This window comes from Plecotus auritus (assembly GCF_963455305.1).
Source record: "Plecotus auritus genome assembly, chromosome: 1".
In the NCBI taxonomy this organism is placed as follows: domain Eukaryota; kingdom Metazoa; phylum Chordata; class Mammalia; order Chiroptera; family Vespertilionidae; genus Plecotus; species Plecotus auritus.
The window spans coordinates 28693091-28713773 of NC_137770.1; the positions used below are offsets into that span (position 1 = coordinate 28693091).

At 41.4% G+C, this 20683-nt stretch overlaps 1 protein-coding gene across 15 annotated transcripts in view; it reads right to left on the reverse strand.

Annotated features, from left to right (window-relative positions):
* Positions 1-20683, reverse strand: part of SIPA1L1 (signal induced proliferation associated 1 like 1) — a 438278-nt gene that overhangs the window by 123901 nt on the left and 293694 nt on the right. For 13 of the 15 annotated variants that reach the window (XM_080665396.1, XM_080665401.1, XM_080665402.1 and 10 more), the window contains one exon: positions 10067-11865. In XM_080665396.1, coding sequence (XP_080521522.1) covers positions 10067-11564 — 1498 coding nt within the window. In that variant the 5' untranslated portion in view covers positions 11565-11865. The other 2 variants (XM_080665405.1, XM_080665404.1) reach the window with 2 other exon arrangements.

Consider the following 20683-nt stretch of genomic DNA (forward strand, 5'->3'; position numbering starts at 1 on the left):
AGAATCAAAATGGAAGGTTTTTACTGGCCATTATCAATCTAAACAAATAGCAAATAATTTTATTTTTTAAAATTCAATCTCACTAGTGATCAAAGAAATAAAAACATTTTGGGCCAAATTGTAAATATTCAAAGCAGGCAAGAAAATGTTAAAACTATAGTCTTAAACATATCAGTTAAGCTTTCTGGTCTAAGCTTTCTTAAGAACTCATGTAAAGTTCACAACTTCTAATTTAAAGGGTTCTACCTTATGGAAATAATTGAACATGTAGGAGAAAATTTACATAACAAGCTCTGGCTGGTGTGTTCAGTGGTTAGAGCGTCGGCCCAAGCAACAAATACTTAAGGGTTCGATTCCCCTGCCAAGGGAACGTACTTGGGTTGTAGGTTCGATCTCTGGGGCACATGCAGGGAGGCAACCAATCTATGGGTCTCTTTCACATCGATGTTTCTCTCCCTCCTTCTCCCCCTTACTTTCTACTCTCTCTGAAAATCAATGGAAAAAATATCCTGGGGTGAGGATTTTTTAAAGAAAATTACATAGCAAGGTCATTTATATAAGGCCAAAGGTTTTTAAACTTCTCTATGGATAGAAATTAGGGGGTTCATGAACTTGAATAAAAAATTGTATCTTTATTTTCACTAACTTCTAAATGAAATGTAGCATTTCTGTCCATTATAAATGTAGACAATAAACTACAATATTAGCTATACATGTGATTTTGAAGCAATAGGAATCATACCACATTACAGTTATTGCAGACATATCAAATATCGATTATGCTCATCACTACTTTGAAATTAGTTATCAGACCTGAATTTAGATCATTTTTTATTGCAATAAGAAAGAAGCATAGATATTAGTATGTCACTACATTTTAAGCACTTTTGCAACTGTATTTTAATATGCTTACATTGCTTTGTGCTTTTATTTAATGCACTTAAAAACATTATTCTAAGGGCAGTCCACAGATTTCACCAAACTGGAAAAAGGTCATTGGAGGGAGTGGAGGAGGAAAGCAAAAAACTTAGGGACATCTGATATAAGCATTATTTATGACAATGAGAAACTAAAAACTTAAATTCACAAAAGCTGGAAACTTTAAATAAATGATGCATAACCAATTATGAAATCATGAAAAATATATAAGTGTATTTAGTGACCCTTAGTTTAGTTTAAAAATGAATATGCATATATTAGAAAAGATAAGACAAATAAATTCACTAGTAATCAAACAAGATTTTCTTATTTTCTACAATTATTAATTTTTCTGTAATGAATGTATATAACTTTTATAATAGGAAGATTTTTTAAAGTATAAAAATGTATTTGGTTTACAAATAGTTAATGATTATAAATAATATTTTTATTTCTAGTAATGCAACTACTATAGTAATGCAACTCTTTACTTCTAATGTTAGTGAATTCTAATTCAAATGCCAGCTCAGAGGAAAAAATAAAGTATTTAACATGCAAATGAAAGCAATTTTTTAAGTATGTATTTTATTGATTTGTTACAGAGAGGAAGGGAGAGAGATAGTTAGAAACATTGATGAGAGAGTAACATTGATCAGCTGCCTCCTGTACACCCCCTACTGGGGATGTGCCCGCAACCAAGGTACATGCCCTTGACCGGAATCGAAGCTGGGACCCTTCAGTCCACAGCCCGATGCTCTATCCACTGAGGCAAACCGGTTAGGGCAAATGAAAGCAATTTCAATGAGACACCTGCTTCTAGCTCAATTTCATTGTATTTAAAACACCCTTTGTTACCCCTTACCAGGGATACACAGCAAGAAATCTTCCTATATAAAATGCCTTTGAAGGATTTGGAAGGAGTCCCTCAGGGACTGGCAGAAATCCAGACAAAGCAGAAGTTATGAGCGCAGGGACCATGCATAGTCTACATGCTTGATGACTAACTGTCCATATGAATTAAGAGATTGCTTCTGCTGATGGTTTTGCATCATCAAATGCTTCTACTTGACTTGGATTCAGTTAGGAAGATCTCTCCTCTCACTCCGCTGAAGCTCAGACAAATGGCCTCCCATGAGAAGAGGAGGCTCCATGAGAAGACCAGGAAATTAGTTGATACAATAAAGTATTTTTGAGATTACTCAGGATGTGGGGCTCACTGTGCCTAAAGTCATAATGAGGTATGCATTTGAGAAAGAGGTGACAAGCTCTATTATGTTATCAACTGTACTAAAATAACAGATAGAAAGGGCCCTTATTTCCCTTAGACCAGTGGTCGCCAAACTTTCAGACCTCACGGACCACCGGTTGGCGACCGCTGCACCAAACGTTTCCTTAAACCAGCGGTTGCCAACCTTTCGGACCTTAGGGACCAACAGTGGTCCGCGAACTATCAGTTGGCCTGCTTTAGACTACAAACCAGCACGAAATTCTTTGAAATATGGGCATCAGTAAGCATGGCTGTAACTTGATGCACGTTGACACAAGAAGTTGGGGAAGCACTGCCATTGTCACGTGGACGGTTCATGTGTTAACCACTGTTAATGACTACCTAAAGGGTTTTTTGGTTTGTTTTTCACTTTTTATCTTGACTGCTTTTAGACTTACAGAAAAATTGCAAAAGTACATGGCGTTTCCATAGATTCCTAACCCAGTCTCCCCCAATGGATCTTATGTAACTACACACCATACAATCATCATTATCAGAACCAGGAAATTAACACTGGTACAATCCCATTAACTAAAGAGCTGACTCAAATTTCACCAGTTTTTCCACTATGTCTTTTTTGGGCTTCGAAATCCCTTCCGGGATCCCATGTTGCCCTTCATTGTTACTTCTCCTTGGACCCCTGCAGTCTGTAACCGTTTTTCAATCAGTACTTGTCTTTCAAGACTTTGACAACTGTGAAAAGATTTTATTACTCAATTTGGGCTTGGTGATTTCACCTGATTGGCCTAAGGGCAAGAGAACTACTGAAATGACATAACCTTTCAGTTCATCATTTCATGGGGTTCGTGACATAGACCTCAGTTCACTTGGTTAAGGTGGCGTCTGCCAGGTGTCCTTATCATGACCTTACTATCTTTCTCCTTATTTACAAATATCTTTGGGGAGATCTTTTGAGGTTTAGATCTTTTAAAGCAAATCCTGCTTTTCCTCCTGTTTCTCCTCAAACTGTCACCCACTGATTTTAGCATCTATCAGTTTTGTCTAATAAAGTTTACAATAGTAAAAATCAGTCTCCATAGTGGTGTTTTGGGTCTGTGGGGATCAATTGGTGGTCTTGGTTAATTTCCATAAAACCACTTTGACCACACACAGACTTGTGGTCTCATTTCCTGAAAAGAGAGGAAAAGGAACTACAACATATTAATTCAGTGTCTGGCACAGGACACAAGGTCATATACACAGAGAGCCCTGATTGCTTCTACCTGATGCTATAAATGCAAGATACACTGGCTCATCAATTCAGTAAGTCTTATACTTCACATCAGCACCCAACATTCACTCAACTGTGAATCAAACCTGGGCCCACCTAAGCTGTGGTCCTGGCCTTCAGGTAGGGCCTAGACTGGTTATGAACCAGGGCATCATGGAAAGGATTGTGCAGAAACAAGGGGCGCAGAGTGGCTCAGAGGTGGGAGAGCACGTGCACCTTAGGGAGGAAGGGGGTCACACAGGCATCAAGAGCCCAGGGGAGGCAGGAGCTTGTGAGGTAAGATAAGGGAGAACAACTCATTCTAAAACATGCTCATGTGCTGGGCCAGAGGAGCAGTCGAAGCACATGTCCTTTTCACCGACTTCCACAAACCTCTGGGCTAATATGACACAGGTAACACAGAACACTGAATGCTTAGTAGGTCAGGGTTTAGACAAGCAGTGTTGGGACTCAGGAGATCACACCCAAGAAAGGCGAGGATGTTTGTCTTCCAAGGAGTAAACATGTCAACTTTTATACCTAATGGCCTCCTTGCTACTAGAAGCCCCGAGCAGTTAAAAAGTCAGCAGCAGAACATTCCTAGGCTGGTTTCTCAGTAAGTTAGTGCTTCAAATCCCCCTGAGGAGGACTACATAATTAGAGAGCTCCCGTTAAACAAATTACACATAGTTTATGTGATCACAATCCTATATAATAAAAGCGTAATATGCTATGTGTCCAGTCGGCAGTTCAACCAATCAAAAGCGCAATATGCTAATGATATTCTAAAGTCGCTCAACCGCTCACTATGACATGCTCTGACCACCAGGGGGCAGTCGACTGGTCAACCAGTCGCTACGACGTGCACTGACCACCAGGGGACAGACTCTCTGACTGGTAAGTTAGCTTGCTGCTGGGGTCCAGCCAATCGGGACTGAGCAAGATGGGCCGGACACGTCCTGGAGCCCTCCCGCGGTCCCTCCCTGGCTGGCCAACCTCCCACACCTCTCCCCGTCCCCGATCATGCACCAGTGGGGTCCCTCGGCCTGGCCTGTGCCCTCCTGCAATCCGGGACCCCTCAGGGGATGTCAGATAGCCGGTTTGGGCCCGATCCCACAGTCCAGGCAGAGGGATCCCACTGGTGTAAAAATTCATGCACTGGTCCTCTAGTAAAAAATAAAAGGCAAGGACATTAAAACAATCAAGTATACAGATATAAAACCTTTCCATACTAATTTTGGCAGAAATTAACTGTTATGGTCAAGAGCACAGAGTACACTGTGGTTCAGTGGAACAGACTTGCTGACTTGAGTGACTTGAAATATAACACTGTGCATATCAAAAACTAAACATAGAATAATTACCTTTATCCAACCAGAAAGAATACATGCACCCCTATGTCCACAGCAGTGTTATTTACAATAGCCAAGATCTGGAAACAGCCTAAATGCTCATCAGTAGACGAGTGGATAAAAAAGCTGTGGTACATTTACACAATGGAATATTATGCAGCTGTAAAAAAGAAGGATCTCTTAACCCTTTGCAACAGTGTGGATGGACATGGAAATTATTAAGCTAAGTGAAATAAACTAGGCAGAGAAAGACAAATATCACATGATCTCACTTATATGTGGAATCTAATGAACAAAATAAACTGACAAACTAAACAGATCCAGAGGCATTAAATACATGGAACAGACTGACATCTCAGAGGGGAAAGGTGTAGGGGGACTGGAAGAGATTAACCAAAGAACATATATGCATATATGCATAACCCACAGACACAGACAATAATGTGGTGAAGGCCTAGGGGGAGGGTGATGGGGACTGGGGGCGGGGGTAGGAAAACAAAGGGGGAAAATATGGGGGACATCTGTAATAGTCTCAACAGTAAAAAAAAAAAAAAAGAATAATTATCTTTTTAAAACTCTGAATTAGAAGACATAATAGTTTCTTCAAGCCAAACGTTGCTATACTCATTGGATTAAAAAAAGAAAAAGAAAACGAACAAAATAAGCAAGATTTTTACAAATAAGCTTAGCTGAATGGTGTCCCTGATGTTCTATCAGTACCATACAATACTCCACTAAAACATATAATAGCTACTTAATGACGCTTGTTAACAAACTGGAACTTGAAGCATAGCTTCTGAGAACAAAATTAAGAGTACATCAGAGTGCTAAAGCTGTCACTTCAAGTACAGATTAAGTTAAGTGCACATATTCTAAAGAAATGATTACAAGAGGTTGGGACATAAAGAAAGAAAACTGGACGTTACAATAGGAGCTGAAATCCAAGTTGCTGGTGTCCTCAAACTGGTTAATCCTGGGGCCCAGCATATTGCTGAACTTGATTTGTGTGGCTGTGTGCTCCAACACATGGAGGTGGGGTGGGGTAGGGAGAGGTGCAGGTGTAGGAGGAAGGTGAACAATAAAAACAGTCAAATCTGGTGATTTAGAGTTACCAGAAGAATAATCGGGTGCACAAACATCAGTGTTCCCTCTTTTTGGAAGTGGGGAAATATTCTTAAATGAGCTTCGGCCCAGATAATGGCAGTTTCTCCTGGCCGCCGGGCAGCAGGGAGGGGCCTGCCCTATCCGAGCTTCTTCACTAACTTGACTTTGAGAGTGACACCCCACCTAGCATCAGATACCCTATCAACATTTTGATCAATGGAGCAACAAACACCACAGCCAAGGCAACCCCTGGGCTCCTCTCTTTTCTATTGATGCATCTCTCTGAATGGGATTCAGGAAGGTCATGCCTCACAGACAATTGTGTAGTCAGCGTAAACGAAAAAATCCTGTATGGGAACAGCAAAGGAAGTGAGTAATGGCTAGGAAAAGGTCTCCTCAATCAGCCATCTCGGCTACAGGTAACAATTATTCTATAACTTAGTATTTTCCACTTACAAATTTCCTTGGTACTTTGATCATGGGGACTATGTACATAAATGCGAAATACAAAACATATATGTACTCAAAGGGAGAGGACTAGATTAACTTTAATGCTCCCCTACTGCCTGGTTTGTGCCTCTCTAGAAAGGCTGAGGTTGCATCACTTGGACTTATCTCACTGACAGCTTCACTTGGGGTCCAATGAGCACTAAGTGAGGAGGTCTGCATAAAGCACAAAGTAATAACACAATAAATGTTAGCTGTATTATTACTATCATTTACTCCACGCTGAGGCTCAGCAGACACATCACACACACTACAAAAGAGCAAAGAGAAGTGGGCAGGACAAAGGACCGGAAAAAAAGAACATTGACAGTGTGTTGCTTATTTTAATAAGTGCAAACAGTGGGATTCCTCTGTTGGTCCGGGATCTTTGCAGCAATAGACTGGGCTTACATGTTGAAGCCAAATATCTTCTACAGACCAAATTTTCAAAATAATGATGTTTATAAAAACATCAGCCAAACACAATTAAAATTTACATATAATGTTGACAGTATACTGTTTTCCCTAGAGACTTAGCCACAATGAAGTCAGAAATGCATTAAACAGAAGAATGGAAAATATGTGGTGACAAAGAGGTTAGAGTGAGAACCAGGCCAGAAGCGCTATACCCCGCTGCTGGGAGATAAATTACACCTGGCATTGATGTACTCCTGCAAAAGGGCTGACTCACTTTAAGGTTCTGATTAGGAAAAATGAGTTAGTGCACTAATTGCAGTGAATCAATTTGTATATAAAAATTATAAGACAGAATTACTTAACTATATTTTATACAGTGATAAACGTATAGATATTAAATATTTTAATATACAGTTATACTTTAGGGGGCTTAATACCAGCTTCAAATGATGTTATCCATCGTCAAAATTTGCTGTATATTATCATATTGTGACAAATGACCTGTTTGGGTTGAAAGTTCCAAGTTGTGTGGCCCAAGAAAATACAGCAGGCACTCTATGTAACTGCCTTTCATTAAGCCAACCTCCTGGATTAAAGACTGCCCCGGGCTCCCTCTGTAAACCACGATGATGAATACCCAATGGCACTAGCAGGCAATCCATAGCACCACACACATGGGATTTCTGCTCCCACTAGCTGGACAAAGAGTCAACTGTGTCTTCCAAACCTGTTTATGCCAGTTGACTTGTTACTGTAATTATGAAATTTAATTAAATATTATGAAAGCTTATGGAATATGAGCACAAAAAATGAATCTCATTCCTACTAAAAACTAAGTTGAAGGCTTTGGAAAGACTTAATAAAGACAAGTCACTAAAAAAAAAAAAGCTGTTGGATTAGATGTGGGTGAGATGGCTATAAAAAATAAGAAAAAATATGAAACCTAAGATTTTATAATATTCAGATTGCTTTGATAGTGTCCATGTTTGTGCTCTTGTTGTTTATACTATTGATACAAACATAGACATCAAAATAGTAGAATCACTGTCAAAGAAAAGCCCTTGGACTCACAAGAGTTTAGCAAATATACTTTTATATATTTTAATAAAAATAAAATATTTTGAATATGTACACTTTTTAAAGAATTCCTATTTAACAGGTATTTTCAATTACCAGTTCTAATTATGTTGGGTAAGAGGGTACTTTTCCATGCTTCAAATTAGAAAATATTTTGGATTGGTGGCTTTTAAATTTATGAAGTGTTATGAGCTAAACTGGATTACTCTGAAATATAGGCATTCAAATTTTTATCCCAAACTTTGGAGAGAAAAATCCTTTAAACAAATTTCTACCAGATTTAAACATAAAAATACACTCCTTCCTTTTAGAGTAATACATTAGAGAGCTGAGCCCAGCGGTTAAGAAGATGACTCTGGTCAGACTCAAAGGTGGAATCCTGATTCCAAGATTACTAGCTCCATGACAGCTAAACCACTAAGATCACTTAAGCCGTGTTCTCATCTGGAAAATGTCACCAATAGCGGTCCCTACCACAGTGGGCAGAGAGGTTGAAATGAGAATATGCATGTCATATCAAAAGTTCAGCAAAGTTCCTGGTACATAATAAGTGCTTGAAAATGTTCATTATTACTGTTGCCATACTGCCTAATGGGGAAAAGTACCTACTACTACATAAAAAAGATTATAACTAATATGTTCTTTCTTGTGTTGGATCTGAAGTGTCAATTTTCAGCAAGATGGCCTTTACCCACAAACAGCTCAGAAACACCTGTGAAAATTTTCCCCAGGTACAATGGATCAGGCATTCTCAGCTAGGTGCAATAGTACTACCTAAGGAATATTTGGCAATGTTTGGAGACATTTTAGGTTATCACAACTGGGGAAGGGGGAGGGGACACACATTGGCATCTAGGGCGTAGAGGCCTGGGGTGCTGCTGAACATCCTACAATGCATAGGATAGCCTCCCTCCAAAGAACTCTCTGGCCCCACATGCCAAGATGGCAACACTGAGAAACCCTATAGCTTAAAGGACAGTATAAGAAAAAGTGATTTCTAAAATCTACTCCAGGAAATTATCCCAAGAGAATAAAAGTTGCTTAAAAATGAAATTGGCGTCTTCATTATCATATTAATTCCAGAAGCATTGCCATGAATATTTAGGAGACATATGTACTTGTAACAAGATAAGATTCTCCTGGTCAATAGGAGATGCTCTGAAATAGGGTCTATCATGTAATAACCTTAGGGTAAGTTTTATTCTAAAGCCATAATGAGTACTAGAAATGCAATGTCATTCAGAAGAATTAGTCTAAATAAGATTCAAAAACTACAAAACAGTAAGTGGGAAATCAAAACATTGCTGTAGTCATCTGCATACAGGGCCTCTCAACCCGGCTGCAGAGGTTACTGAGCCAGCCAATGGACCACAGGTGCATGTCCCTCCCTGGCCCGCATCCTGTTTCCCAGCTTGGATGCTTATATGACAAAACTCATTCGTCAAATAATAATGCTGCTCAAAAACACTATTAGAAAGCACTTACAAGTTCATTTAAACTACTGACTTTTTAACAAATCACAGGGCCTTTCTTAAAAGTCTGAGATAAAATGGTACACAAACTATAATCCAACAATGTATGTATATATTTCCCCCCAAGAACAAAAAAAGACTAGAAAGGAAGTCACCAACATGTTGTGGGTACTGATCGCTTCAGTGCTTTTTTCATTCAAATACAGAAGACCTAAATTTGATTCCTGGCTCTGAAACTTACTGGCTCTGTGACTTTTGTCAAATAATGTAATTAACTCCCACTAAAATGCCTGTGAAACAAAGAGAAATGTTATTACAATTCCCATTAACTGATGAGAACATTGAGGCGGAAAAGCAATGGTCCTGCACTAATTGCAAAAGTGCTAAATTAATGAAAGGCAACATAAAGATGGTTTTTGTAACCCTTAATATAAAGCTACATTTAAAATATTTTCAACCTTAACATTTATCCCTAAAGGATACACAAGTACTTCTACACAAAGATTATATACCTCATTCACTAAATCAGATGTTTTTGTTTTAAATGAGTATTTAATATACAAGACATTTTAATACCTTAAAGTAATTCATAAAAATGCTAATAGAAATACATCACAAAGAGAAATACATCACAGCAAATACCTATTTAACTATTTTACCATCAAGGAAAAATAAGGAATACATAAAAATCTTATGTCACACAACTTAAAAACAAACAAAACAAAACAACAAATAGTACTCTCTTTCACAAAGAACTACTCACCCTTCTGATAGAAGAATTTCCTGTAATAGTAGGCGCCGAGGTCCACGTGTTCCACGATGTACCGTTTCACGCGGTCCAGGTGCAACACCAGGTTCTCCTTGGGCACTTCAAGCACTGCCACTCCTGCGTTTGTGCAATGGGAGCTGAGTGCAGACTCAAAGGAGGCACTTTCACACCCACTAAAGGAGCCAGAGTTTGACTTCGACAGGCTGATTTTCCTTTCACCTTCTCCACCTATCTCATTCCGAAAATACGGACAGCTCATGACAAGCTCATTGCTTTTATCGTCTCCCTGGTCCATGCCGAGGCTTCCTTTGGAATTCAGGTCCTCCGTGCTGCCCATTGGGGAGTTAAAACTGGCTGAGTGGGACAAAGGTCCTGAAACCAAGGACGCTACAGCAGCTGCCGAAGCCCCCGTGGTGGTGTTTCTCCTCTTAATAACATTGTGCCTGTTCATGATCGCCTCGTTCAAGTCAAATAATATACTCTGGACGTCGTAATGGGCAAAGCACTTTGGACACGTCCAAGGTCTGACGGAGTCTTCTGACCGGTTATCTTCAAGATCCGATGATTTCCCAAGTTCATCGCCTTTGGCATTGCGTAATTTACGAAAAATGGATGAGTCTCCAGTTTCAGACTTGGACCGTCGCTTGAGTGGTTTTTCCCTTTCCTTGAAGAGCCTGAGGTTGTCTCTTTGTGTGATGGGCCCATCTATAACATCCAAAGAGAAACCAGAACCCTTGCCCCCACCGGCGATGAGAAAGTCACTGAGCTTGGTTGGAGTTGGACCTCGGTCAGATTTGTCATCTTTGTAGCCCTTTAACAAGTCAAAGAAGCTCTCTCCAGACGTTCCCTGCTTATCGATTGAAGAGGTGCTACCATACTCCCTGTGCAGGGAGGGCCCAGTCTTGTAGGTGGGTGAGATACATTCATCGAAGCTATCCACGTCAAGTTCACTTATGGTGATGTCGCTGTTGCTCCGCTGCCGGATCCGGCGAAGCGCCTTTCTGGGGGAGCTGGGGTAGGCTTCAGGCATGAGGAATCTGGAGTCCATGCTCTCCAATGGTCTCGTCTTGCTTTTCAGCGTGTTCTGTATGCTTTTCAACATGGCTGAGTCACTGGAATTGAGGCTAACAGAACTTCCCTGACTCACGGGACTGCTTTTGGAGGACATGCTCTCAAGGCAACTTGAGGTTTCTATTTCCTGACTTGAACGGCTAGATTCTTTGACGTTTTCCTTCCGTGGGGGCCAATCTGCGATCCTAGCCCTGACCCCCATCTTTGGGACTCCGGGGGTCGAGGTGATATGGTGAGGACCTTCGCTGCGGGGGGGCCCTACCGGAGCCATGACCGAGGATCCCAGGCTGCCGTTTTGGGACCGGAAGCGCCGCATGTAGAAGTCGTCAGTGTGGACTTTGGAAGGGCCATCTGTGCCCACCACCGAGGCCCTGTCCGTGGCAATAGGCCTCTCCGTCTGCGACCGTTTCAAGCTGGTCATGATGGGAAAGCGATCAGACCTAAATCCCTGCGGAAAGGACCATCATCTCCAGCTTTAAATGTGCACTTCCCTTTTGGAGAATGGTTTCCAGCAAATACAGCAGTTGCATAAGATCTTACTCTTTTTCATTTAAAAGGTTAAATGATGCCTTATTTTCAAGCTTCTGAAAATCCAGATCTTCAGAACATTATAATCCACAATAGTTCCTTTGCTTCACTTTAATAGATGGCTTTCTTTCAGAAAAAACTGAATGGAACTTGTATTACTGGGACTCTGTGGTTGCTATAATCCCATGCTTTCTCTGAAAGAGAAGGACAATTGGCATTAGCATTTGATAAATACATCTAAAAATAAGTATGCAACTGCCAAAACCAGACACGGAAAGAAAAGACTCCATAATGAATGTGGTTTGCAGCTCACAACCCAGTATTTTATCAAAGCAGGTTTGAAAGAAAGTGAAAGCGTCTAATAAAATCCACCTTTGAAAGTATATATATTTTAAAAAACTATTAATACTTCAGCTTAATTGAAGTATTTCATAGAACTGGGAGTGGGGAGATCTCATTCCAGGACACTAAGGCTCCAACTCCCAGGGCAGACCAATTACAGACTCCAACGATCTCCAATAATGCAGAATATCACCAGCAACTGCGCTGACCAAAAGTTTTGAGACATAACCCACAGAGCTCAGTACTTTGAACAATACATAGTCTGTTTTTTAACAAGACTAAAAATTAAAAGTCATTTTATTTAGTATGCAGCAACATTTTTTAACACCTTACACATTTCAAAGTCCTAACTTGTCTTTTGTTTTTGTTTTTTTACAAAGGCTTAACATAGTTGGCAAGAGTAAATACAACAGAGAGAAAATAAACAGCGTTTTCTGAGAGCCACTCTATCCAGCACGCTTCTGTATGTTCCTCTACTTTATTACTTACCCCAAGGAGAAACATTTCAGAACGAATCCGGCATTCGCCACCGCCTCTTCCCAAGCTCTCTCCAGTTTCATCTATTCCTAAAGCTGGAACTAGTTCACTAATTAACAAAATGTCTGCATTTCCTTAGGCACTGCAACCCACCCCACCCTTCGGCGCTAATTTATGAAGAAAGCAGAAACTAGACCTCTGCCATAGCGAGACATCTGCGCGTACTCCCCAAGAGAGACCAAGAGCCGTCAGCATCCTTCCAGGTGAGGGCCTTAAAGACCAACTTCCTCGGTGCACAGCCGTCAGGAGGGAGAGGCACAAATCTCAGCACAGAAGCCTGCGCGGTGGCGTGCATCCCGGAAATAAAGGCAGAGGACCCTTCCCAAGCTCCGCACACGACACAAGGGACGGCCTTTAAATTCTTGCCAAATCCGTGTTGGGAAGATGCTGCTGACCCAGCACTGCGCTGACAGGGCTGCATTGTCTACAAATCACGCCGACACCCTGAGGATGAGCCTCGCTCCCCACTCCACGCAGCGGTAACAAGCACTTACTTCCACGATAATTAAGCATCTTGCTTGTCGGCTTCCTGCCTGCAAGGCAGCCGCTTTAATTCCTCTTGCAGTACGCAGCATCGTTTTAGAAGACTCGCTGCTATTTAAAGGCTGGAACATTTGGGGTGTTTCAAAAACTGCAGGCTGCCGGCAGAATGCGGGACCAGCCAGCTCCAGCTGGGCTTGGGGGCTGGGCAGCGGGTCAGATAAATGGCAATTGTTCTCACCCCCCTCCCTCCTCTTCCCCACCTTTTGTGAAGGGATAATGTTCTGCACTGCTACCTAATTAAACCTGGCTTTTGCGCTTTCTGGAGAGTTCTGCTGTCAGATTGCTCTGATTACCTTTCCGTTTCAGAACTTTACAGGCTCCCACTGAACGGTAAGCCTTCAAGTGGAGGAACGTGCTAACTGTTGCGTCCAAAGGCAGCACATGTGGCCACAACTCAGAATGGAGAAGTGCCCCTCACAGAATGGAAGGAAGCCAGTCAACTGAGCCAAATGCGAAGTAAGCACCAGTCCATCTCCAAAGGGAAACTCTTCTGACAATCCAAACCAGAACTTAGGAGCTATTTTTTAACTAGGAAAAAAATATGCTGTTTATTTCAATGAAATACCTTTCAGAGAAAGACTACTAGCAGAAAGAATAATTCTAAGTAGATTCTTATAAAAACCAGATGCTTTCAACATTTCGCACAATCTCACAGAAATCAAGATAAATCATCTATTATTGCCTGAACTTTCACTCTCAAAAAGGCCAGCACACCAATCACACCATGATAAAAACTCATTCTAGCCACGTTTCATTTCCCTTAGAAAAGAGTCTGTTGCAGGACTGTCTTTCTAAGGCGATGTGAAGTTACACCCATGGTAGGAGGAAACTGAGAGCCAGGACTAAAATACAACCAATTGAGCTGACTTGGACATGCCCGACCTCGGCCATCACTTTATGATACTCCCTTCAGAACATCTCACTTGCTTGCAACCTATATTTTTAATGGATTTTTAAAAATCTTATTTTAAACATAAAAATTCCTTCACAATTTAAAAGAAATGCCAAGCCTCCTATTACGTCTTTATTATAACAACAACTCAATTTTTTTTTAATTTCAAAATATAGATGGGCACATGGGAGGAGGGGGCAGAGTGCCCACAGTTTAATGACTTGTCAAAACTAAGGAGGCTCAAGACAGACAACCAAGTTAAATGGCCATTTTCTTTCTTTCTTTCCTACTTTATCTCTTTCCCTTCCGCCCTTTCCCCACCCTTATTTATACCATCAAACTCATTTTGGTGCAATGTGAATTTTGGATACTGACTAGCATAGGTAGAAATATATATGCTGTGGACTTATTAAACTACTAGTAAAACATACAGTATCTGTGTGTAATGCAGGCATACCTCAGAGGTACTACAGGTTCATCCCACACCACTGCAACAAACTGAGCATCGCAATAAAGCCAGCTGGAATCTTTTTGCTGGGGACGGGTCTTGCCTTTAATTTATAAAAAGCACAATATCTGTGAAGCACAGTAAAGCAAAGTGCAATAAAATGAGGTACACCTGTATGATGGCGAATGACTAACACCTAAAACCTATTCCTTAGGGTTGATAGAAATAGGAAGCATATGCTGACAATTATTGGTAATTATCTTGACTATCAGCAAACCTGCCTAAGCATCACTAAATGTGGCAAAAAGCAACAGAATTAAACAGAAGAGCAATAGTAATTTATAGCATGTTGCCTCCATCTGTTGAAAGAGCAGGCTATGTAAAAAATTTCCTGTTACATGTTTAATTTTACAGCTCTAGGTACTATCTGAGTCCATGAAATACCAGTCCCATGGTACTGAGTTAGAACACCAATCCCACTTTTAGTTCAGTGAGCTGTTGGAAACACTATCAGAAAATGAGAACATCCACTCAAATTCTACTAGTTGGAAGTCTTTTCATCACTCAAAGTCTATCACAACATAACCTACCATCCCTTCCGGGCAATGCCATTCTTTCAGAAGAAGTGCTTTCTCCTCTCCTAAATCGTCCGCAGCCTTCCTGCATTCTCTTCTGAGCATCGACCATACACCTGGTTCTAGGAATGTTTGAGAAAGCAGTCCCTCCCCTTCAAGGAAAGCTCCAGGTGTACAACAATCCTGTCCTGACTCTCAGAGACTTTCACACCTTTGCCGCCTCCATCTTTCCTGAAACTCTCTTCTCTAGCCTCCCAGGACAACCAGGCTCTTCATGTTCTCTTGCCTCCTGTGCTTTTTGCTCACTCCTCAGTATCGCTGAGAGGCTCCATTTAAAAGCTGGTGATTCCAGGGTGGTACCCTTCGCTTACTTCTCTTACCATTCTTTATATTTCTGAAGCGGTTGTAAAGGGTATAGTATTAGGATGCGTGTGAGCCCTGAGCACCTTAGGATGTGTCAGCAGGCCTAGGAGCACTGGAGTCAACATGTTTCTCTGGAAAGCAGGTGTTCACTTGGTTGCATCACAGCTGTCTGTGCAACTTAATAAAAACAGAATAATGAAACCGCCTGGGAAGATACTTGCATGGTAGCCAGTACTGGCTGGCGATGTGATTTCGTCAGCTTTCAATCTCGTCTCTATGCAGTTACCTCCAAATCTCTACTCATGATCTTCTCCCCCAAACTCCAGATAAAATATATGCAAGTGCTCATTTGGTATCTTCCTTATTTATCTATTTTCTACAATTTATTAACTAACAAGGAAAATGTGAAAAAATCATTTTTCCCCCAGAAATGAATAGGTGGTTAAGGAAGTGAGAACAATAAATAATTCAAGGAACCAAATGAAAAGAACAACATGGGAAACATTCCTTGTGCCAAGGGTATAAAGAACAGTTTAAAGGTTATATAAGATGTGGGAAGGAGAAACAAAACAAAACAACAACAATAACAAAAAACAACTACAGTTTCTTTCCTGAAATAATTTGTAATACAATGTGGCATATTCACCAAAAAGATGTAGCATTCCTCATGAAATACTTCCACATTTCACATGATGTTTTGTTAGATTCCTTAACTAGCAGAACCTCAAATACAGGGCCAACTCTCACTGTTTGGGGACAATGGGGGGTTTAATGATAACTATCAAAATGCTCCAATAATTCAGAGCTATACACTCTTAATTAGAGTCTTTACGAAAACAACAGCATAAATAGTTTATGATGTTGAATACATAGATTTAGAACAGCCCTAAGTATTCTTACTTTAGAATATAACAGAAAACTTTATTTTAAAACGGAAATTTAACTTCACAGTGTTTGAACATTAGGTTAGCTAAGATAACCAAATAAGGCAAACTATTTTCTTTATATCCCTTTTTGGCTTTCCTGGATTTCACTCACCTTACATAAAAGTAACATCTCATACACAGGGATGTCTCACTCTCTCAAGTTAGCCTGAAACACATACAAACACCTCAGTGCAATGTCATGGGTAATTTAAGCTTTAAGAAGCAGCACATAATTTGTTTTTTAAAATATATTTTATTGATATTTTACAGAGAGGAGGGGAGAGGGATAGAGAGTTAGAAACATCGATCAGCTGCCTCCTGCACTCCTCCTACTGGGGATGTGCCCGCAACCAAGGTACGTGCCCTTGACCGGAATCGAACCTGGGACCTTTCAGTCCGCAGGCTGACGCTCTATCCACTGAGCCAAACCGGTTTCGGCGCAGATCATAACTTTTTAGACTGGAATTTCCCCCTCCCACAAAAAGCAGGAGTTGATGAATCTAGTTGGGAAAAACGGAGTTGATAAATCTAGTTCCTGCTCTCCAAATGTTTACTATCTAAAAAGACAACACTGATTTGAAAGCTGAGTCAAATAACTTGTCCTGAACTTAACCAAGTGAATAAAGAAGTTATGGCCCTGGCCGGTTTGGCTCAGTGGATAGAGCGTCGGCCTGCGGACTGAAAGGTCCCAGATTCGATTCCGGTCAAGGGCATGTACCTTGGTTGCGTGCACATCCCCAGTAGGAGGTGTGCAGGAGGCAGCTGATCGATGTTTCTCTCTCATCGATGTTTCTAACTATCTATCCCTCTCCTTTCCTCTCTGTAAAAAAAAAAAAAAAAAAAAAATCAATAAAATATATTAAAAAAAAAAGTTATGGATACAAAACATATATAACAGGATGAAGGTACATTTAGATTTAGAGATAAAAAAAACAGCACACAATTTAAAATATGCCTGTTTGGCCGAGTAAGAACCAAAAGAGAGAATAACACTTGTCTCCCACCTACCCTGCTAGCTAAAAAAGTTCTGTAAATAAAGTTACATTTCAAAGGCCTACTAAAGCTTGAAGATACTTTGTATAGCCAAGGGTGATGGAAAACAGGAAAAACTTGCAGAAAGCTTGAGGGCAGAGAAGGGTGATAGAAAAAGAAGGTATGGAACAAGTTACATGATGGAATTATTGATAAGTAGCAAAAAGATTCAATTGCTGGCAAAATAAAGAATACAAATAAAAGTGAGTATCTCTTTTTTTTTTTTTTTTTTTTTTTAAGTATATTTTATTGCTTTTTTACAGAGAGGAAGAGAGAGGGATAGAGAGTTAGAAACATCGATGAGAGAGAAACATCGATCAGCTGCCTCCTGCACACCCCCTACTGGGGATGTGCCCGCAACCAAGGTACATGCCCTTGACCGGAATCGAACCCGGGACCCCCGAGTCCGCAGGCCGACGCTCCATCCACTGAGCCAAACCGGCCTCGGCAAAAGTGAGTATCTCTTATCGTTATATATAAAAAAGCCTAATATGCAAAGTGTCACCTCGGGAGTTTGACCGACTGGGAGTTCGATCGCTCGCTATGATGTGCGTGTAACTTTCATAATCAGAAGGAAAAACTTAGGAGAAAAAAATAAACCCATCCTTCTGTTGCTTAAAAAAGACAATAAAATATGATCTGGGAATGTGGTGCAATGAACAAACATTTGAATACTAATTGTAAAATACTGCACTATGTTAAACCTTCAACTCCAACCACTCAAACCACTAAACAAGTCAAAATTCAACAGATGGCAGGTCCTTCCAATGAGATAATCTTGTGTTTAATCCCCTGATTAAAATGGAATCAAAGAGGGCTACATTAAGTATAGAGTACTAAAGATTGTAAGATTAACAATATTTACATGATTTAAATAACTACTTCATAGATGTACTTCCTCATTTACAGATGCTTTCTTTACACTTAATCTATATAATAAAAGCCTAAGCGACCGTTAAGGGGGAACGACCAGTCGCTATGATGCGCACTGACCACCGGGGGGCAGACGTCCAATGCCGGCGCTGCCCCCTGGTGGTCAGTGCACTCCCACAGGGGGAGCACAGCGCAGCCAGAAGCCAGGCTCATGGCTGGCGAGCACAGCAGCGGTGGCAGGAGCCTCTCTCGCCTCCACAGCAGCGCTAAGGAGCAGCAAGCCGAGCGGTAAGGAGTGAGCAGGCAGGAGGTAAGGAGCAAGGGGTCCTGGACTGCGAGAGGGCGCAGGCCGGGCTGAGGGGACCTCCTCCCCTACGACCCCCCACCAGTGCACGAATTTTGTGCACCAGGCCTCTAGTATTGACATAAAAGTCCCCTCGTGCCCATGAGTCTCTCATCTCATTAGGCTGCAAGGACCTGGCAACCAGGGGAGGCTGCCTAAACAAAGCAGAGACTGAGCCATCACGCCTTGTTCCGCTTTCCTGGGGCACCTCACCTTTTGTCCCACAATCCTCCTGCTGCAGAGATTCGGGCTAAGTACGAAGAATGTCACCATTTGGACTTCTAAGCCAACACCCTGGAAAGCATTATAAAGTGCTCTGAGGCGGAAGGAACGGGAACTGTGTATCTGACCTGGAGAGGAAGAGTCTAGTGGTATTGCCGGTCTCCTCTGAGGTCCAGAGGGAAAGGATGCCTGAACTGGTTAAGTCAGATTGAAATTAGGTAAGCCACAAAGACTGCCTGGGGTTCACATATGATGAGCTGGGCTGAGAATTGGCATCACTAAGCCACATGTAGGCCATGAGGTGGGCTATTTGAGCACTGGTTAGTGCCTGCTCTAAGGCGGTCACTATCAGGAGGAGGCAAGAGGGACAAGTCCACCCTCAGTCCCTATCCTCTAACTGGGAAAAGAAGACCAGGATGCGGGAAACCAGAAGTTCAGTAAGACAGAACGTCACAAAACCGGCTCATTCAAGATGTCCTGGCTCTCCCATTTGAATATGTATAGTCCAGAAAGAACTAAGGGCCCTTGAAAAGCACATTTGAATTTAGCTTCGGAAGAGAGCAGAACATAATGTCAGTAAGAAAAATGGGTGAACATGAAGTGCCTTCTAAGCATAGCTCTAATATCCAAATCATTATTAATCATGATTAGTATCAACAGTAGGAGCAGATTTTAAAATATCATCCAAGGACCAAGAGCTTAAAAGAAAAAAATTACAATATAAAATCATTCCACCCTGTCTTATCATCTCCTTAAATACAGACTGCATTAAATATAGACAGCTTGTCTGCTTCATTGTACTCTTACTTCCGGGAATACACTCTCTCCCTAGATGGCTCTGAGAGAGCAGCACTTGTCATCCATGTCACTCTCTGCCACCTGTTCACCCCTCCAGTCCTCACAAGCACCTCTGAGGTGAGTACCTCCTTCAGCAAGGCAGGTAGCCCATTTCTGACACAAGTACTCACTCCCGAGTGCGCTCTCTCGGTAAATACTGGGCTGGCAGAGAATTCGTGGCACAACCACCACTTTGAAAATACATCATAAAAGGAGAAAAGGCCTCCCCTTACAGCCTAAGTACCACTTCTGAGAACAACCCAGACATGAACCTCTGTATCTGCAGAACACACCCAGTGGGGGGTACTGATAATTAACCTCCTTACAGTGCTGCCCTGGCCTTGTGACTTACCCTGCAGGAACATCGGTGGCTCCTCCACTGCAATCTGTTGTGATTCAGGCCTGGAATTCAGGACCACTTGGCTCCTGACGCCAAAGTGCTTCCTTCCTTCTTCCTGGGACAGCAGGAACTAGGTCTGCCCTAGACACACTGTGGACCTTCCCTCTCTGACCTTACATTGAGACGTTATAATTGTGAGTCATTAGAAAAAAGGCCTCGTCTTTACCCTTCATTTTCCACACGTGGTCTCAGGGCCAGAAAGTGTAAGTCCACCAAAGGCTGACCAGCGAGGAGCAGAGCCCACATTTGAAGCCAGACTTCGACTTTCCTGGCTCCTATCCTGCCTGCCACAGCTGCTGTCTTTGTTTTTTTGTTTTGTTTTTTTAATTTAATAAATCTTTATTGTTCAGATTATTACAATTGTTTCTCCTTTTTCCCCCCATAGCTCCCCTCCACCCGGTTCCCACCCCACCCTCTGCCCTTACCTCCCCCCCACTGTCCTCATCCATAGGTGTATGATGTTTGTCCAGTCTCTTCCTGAACCCCCCATACCCCTTTCCCCCTGAGAATTATCAGTCCACTCCCTTTCTATGCCCCTGATTCTATTATATTCACCAGTTTATTCTGTTCCTCAGATTTTTAATTCGCTTGATTTTTAGATTCACTTGTTGATAGATATGTATTTGTTGTTCATAATTTTTAACTTTACTTTTTCTTCTTCCTCTTCTTAGAGAATACC